The sequence below is a fragment of the Empidonax traillii genome, unplaced genomic scaffold (genome assembly GCF_003031625.1).
Source record: "Empidonax traillii isolate 1590-97213 ecotype Southwest subspecies unplaced genomic scaffold, ASM303162v1 scaffold1454:size153018, whole genome shotgun sequence".
In the NCBI taxonomy this organism is placed as follows: Eukaryota; Metazoa; Chordata; class Aves; order Passeriformes; family Tyrannidae; genus Empidonax; species Empidonax traillii.
In genome coordinates, this window is record NW_020956647.1 from 138,614 (window position 1) to 142,481 (window position 3,868).

The window sequence follows — 3,868 nt, forward strand, 5'->3', positions numbered from 1 at the left end:
ATGAAGGAGACGGTGCTGCAGTTTCCAGCCCTTCTGCAGGGTGTGTTTGAAGGGCTGCCCTTCGAAAGCAAAAGCAGGTTTGTTGTGTCAGGAGGTGTGTAATCCAGGAGGGAGCAGTTAGTGACCTGCTGAGCCGCTTGGATCCTCAGGATCAGATGGGATCCACGCTGGGGTGATGAGGGAGCTGGCAGAAGAGCTCACCAAGCTGCTCTCCATCATTTCCCAAGTCAGGGTTGCACTTGATGATCTCGGAGGTCTTTTCCAACCCGGCTGATTCTTTGATTCTGTGATTCTCTGATTTCCCAAGTCAGTGGTCTTATCCACAATTATCACTGCAAGATGCCAGCCCTGCTCTTGGTTTCGTGGAGGAAGGAAGGTGCTGACAGACTTCCAAGCTTAACCATTAACAGAGAGCCCGAATGTTTTTCCAAGGACACTGCGCTTCCCTTTCATTACACCGACACGTGCGATATTGCAGGCTAATCCCAACAGTGATGGGAAGTTAAATATTTCTTTCTGTGGTCAATAAGTTCCCTGCTTAGCTTGCACGGACCTGCCTATAAAGGAGTGCGCTGGAGCCCCACGGAGCAGAACCCTCTGCTTCCCTTCCACCGCAATGGCTCTCCCCTCCCAGCGCTTTCTCGGCCGGACGAGCCTCCTGCTTCTCCTGGCGTGGTCCTTCATCCTCGCTGAAGGCGGGAAGATCCTGGTGATCCCTCAGGACGGGAGCCACTGGCTCAGCATGCGCCCGGTGGTGGAGAAGCTCCGGCAGAAGGGCCACGAGGTGGTGGTGGTGGTGCCCTCCACGAGCCTGTACATGACGTCGAAGGAGCCTCAGAACTACACCGTGAGGGTCTACCCCGCCCCCTACCCGGACGGGTATTTGGCTACCGAGCTCAAGTCCTTCATCGACGCTCATTTCACCGGAGGATCTGTTCTGAACCTCATTATTGCCTCGTACCGGAGCACGGTAGAGCTGTCCAAGATCTTCTTCATGAACTGCGAGAGCCTCCTGCATGAGCAAGACCTGATGCGGGAGCTGGCGGAGAGCGAGTTCGACGTGGTGTTCACGGATCCCATCCTCATGTGTGGGCCCGTGGTGGCCGAGTACCTTGCGGTCCCTTCCGTCTACTTCCTGCGGGGCTTTCCCTGTGGGATGGATTTCGATGCCACCCAGTGCCCAAACCCTCCTTCCTACATCCCCAGGTTCTTCCTGTACTATTCAGACACCATGACCTTTGCCCAGCGCGTGAAGAACATGCTGGTGCATCTCCTGGAGCTCTTTTACTGTAAGCCAATATACGCTAAAATGGAAGAACTTGCACATGAGGTGTTGAAGAAGAAGGTGACAGCCACAGAGCTTCTGAGCCATGGGTCATTTTGGCTGATGAGATACGATTTTGTGTTTGAGTTCCCAAGACCAGTGATGCCCAACATGGCTTTTATTGGAGGGATAAACTGTCAGCAGAAGAAAAAACTCTCTCAGGTATTACTTTTGTTGTTGTTGTTGTTGTTTGTTTGTTTCTGGTGAAAAGGCAAAAACATAAATAGGAAAACAGAGTCGTAGAATCACAGAATGGTTTGGGTTGGAAGGAACCTGGAAGGTCATCTCACTTGGCAGGGATGCCACTCCCATCCCTACATCAAATCCCACCTGAAAAGATCTTGGTGTTTAAAGATAAAAAGCTAATGACAAGTCCTGCATGAGGCAAAAGTGGGACTTTCTAATATCCAGCACTCAGGTTATACCATTTCCTGGCGATCCTAAAGCCACATCAGGCCTAATGATGAGAATTTACACGATGTGTAACTTTTATGCAAATGTTAAACTCTTGTTGAACTGAAGCTCACCTTGGTTTTGGTGTCCTCCCTTATCAGTAGGAACTGTCTGTCTATACTTCCATATATCCCTTCTCCTTTCATCCACACTGAAGGTTATAGGGCTTAAGTTTTACCCATTCACCGTCTTTTTTTCTGCCACAACCATCTGCCAGACTGATTCCCTTCCACGCTGTTGTGTCATGGTGTCACTATCAAAACAAATGCTCCCCCCCTTCTTTTTTATCCTCCCCTTCTTTTACAGGTATTGAATTAGCTTTGAAGCTTTTCTGGGTGTTTTCTGTAAATTCCAGTTTGGGCTTTTGGGTATCAGCCTTCTGGTGTTCCTTCAACAGCTTGTCAGGGCAACTGGTGTGTTTTCCGTGCAGCTCCTTCCTCTGAGCTGTTTGAAACTTCCCACTATGTTAATCCATGCTGTGAACTACCAAAGCTGAGACAGTGTGGGTGATGGAGCTGCTCCTTTTGGAGGGCAGGTTCCTGGGGAGGGCAGAAAGCTGGGAAGAGAAAACTCCACCAGGGCTGTGGAGCCCTGAACGCCCTGCAGGTGGGAGCTCCATCCAAAGGCACCTGCCCTGCCACCTACTTCTAAACTTGTAAACTTTAATGAGAGGTTATCACCAACTTTTAAAGCCCCAGCAATTCATAGCCAGGAGGGACCTGGATTGAACCGGGTCGACATTGGCCCTTGAACAACTCATGGCTTGGTGAATCGGCAGCGTGTTGTTGGATCGTGTTATCGGAGGTACAACGGTGAACTGCTGTTTCACAACCTCATTTTAGAGCTGACAAAATAAGGGGTTAGGTGAAGGTTGTGTGGAGAGGTGAGGGGAGGCTTCCTGTTGGCTGCTTCCCTCAGAAAAAAAAAAAAAAAAATGGAAGCTTGCATTAATGGAAAGAAATTGAATTTTTCTCAGTGGTGCCCAATGGTTTGGGTTATGAAAAACAAAACAAAAACCCCAAACCCAGGTATTTCAACACTGATTTCCCATATTTATCTCGAAGTTGTATTTCACTGTGCAACTCGCTCTGGTCAGTAAATGTCAGGGTGGTGGCTGAGGGCAAGAAGGGGAGTCTGAGGTGTCTCAGCTCGCGTGAGTGAAGGTGACACGCCTTGCTCGGCTCACGTGGAGCCACCTTTGCAGCACAGACCCGACCTTTCCCTTTTATGATGCTGAATCACCTGCTGTGGCTCCGTTGCGTGCAGACCTGTGAACACCTGGATCAGGAGTCAAGTGCAAGGGCAGAGGGAGCAGTGGGAGTGGTTCCAGGCGGGAGGCTGGCGCGGGTGGGGCACGGCTACAAAAGCCCCAGAGCCAGCCCCGGCCTCTCGGTGTGTGGGCTCCTCTCTGGGCAGCTCCCGACATGCTGCGGGCACTGCTGCTCCCCTTCCTGTGCCTCCTGGGTCCTGCCAGCGCTGGGAAGCTGCTGGTGATCCCCATGGAGGGCAGCCACTGGCTCAGCATGAGGGAAGTGCTGGCAGAGCTGAACAAGAGAGGGCACGAAATTGTGGTTCTGGCCCCGGACAACAAGATGCTCATCGACTCCTCGGACGTCTATGAGTTGAAAACCTACCCTGTCCCCATCAAGAAGGAAGAGATGGAAGCCCTGGTGCGCTCCTTTGGTTCGAGGTGCTTTAGTGAAGAGCCCTTCCTGATCAGGTTTTGGAATATTCTGAAAGATTCCCGGAAGAGCGGCAACATGTTCGAATCCACCTGCAGAGCCCTGCTGTACAACGAGGAGGTGATGAAATACATCCAAGACAGCAAATTTGACGCCATCTTCACGGACCCCTTCAACCCCTGCGGGCAGATCATTGCCGTCCACTTCTCCATCCCCAGCATCTTCTTCATGAGGGGAGTGCCGTGTAACATCGACATCCAGGCTGCCCAGGGCCCCGACCCGCCGTCCTACGTCCCGCGCATGTTCTCCCTCCTCACGGACCGCATGACCTTCTCCCAGAGGGTGAAGAACTTCCTGATCTTCCTCTCCGAGTCCTTCAGCTGCAGCGTCGCCTTCTCCCCCTTCGAAG

At 51.9% G+C, this 3,868-nt stretch overlaps 1 protein-coding gene and 1 pseudogene across 1 annotated transcript in view; both read left to right on the forward strand.

Moving 5' to 3' along the window:
• The first annotated feature begins 378 nt into the window (after positions 1-378).
• LOC114070168 lies at positions 379-1,546 on the forward strand (annotated as a pseudogene).
• Positions 1,547-3,121: 1,575 nt separating this feature from the next.
• The window catches only part of LOC114070169 (UDP-glucuronosyltransferase 1-1-like), an 8,005-nt gene continuing 7,258 nt past the window's right edge, over positions 3,122-3,868 (forward strand). Inside the window, exon 1 of the mRNA XM_027907415.1 lies at positions 3,122-3,868. Within this exon, the coding sequence (XP_027763216.1) occupies positions 3,202-3,868 (667 nt within the window). The 5' untranslated portion in view covers positions 3,122-3,201.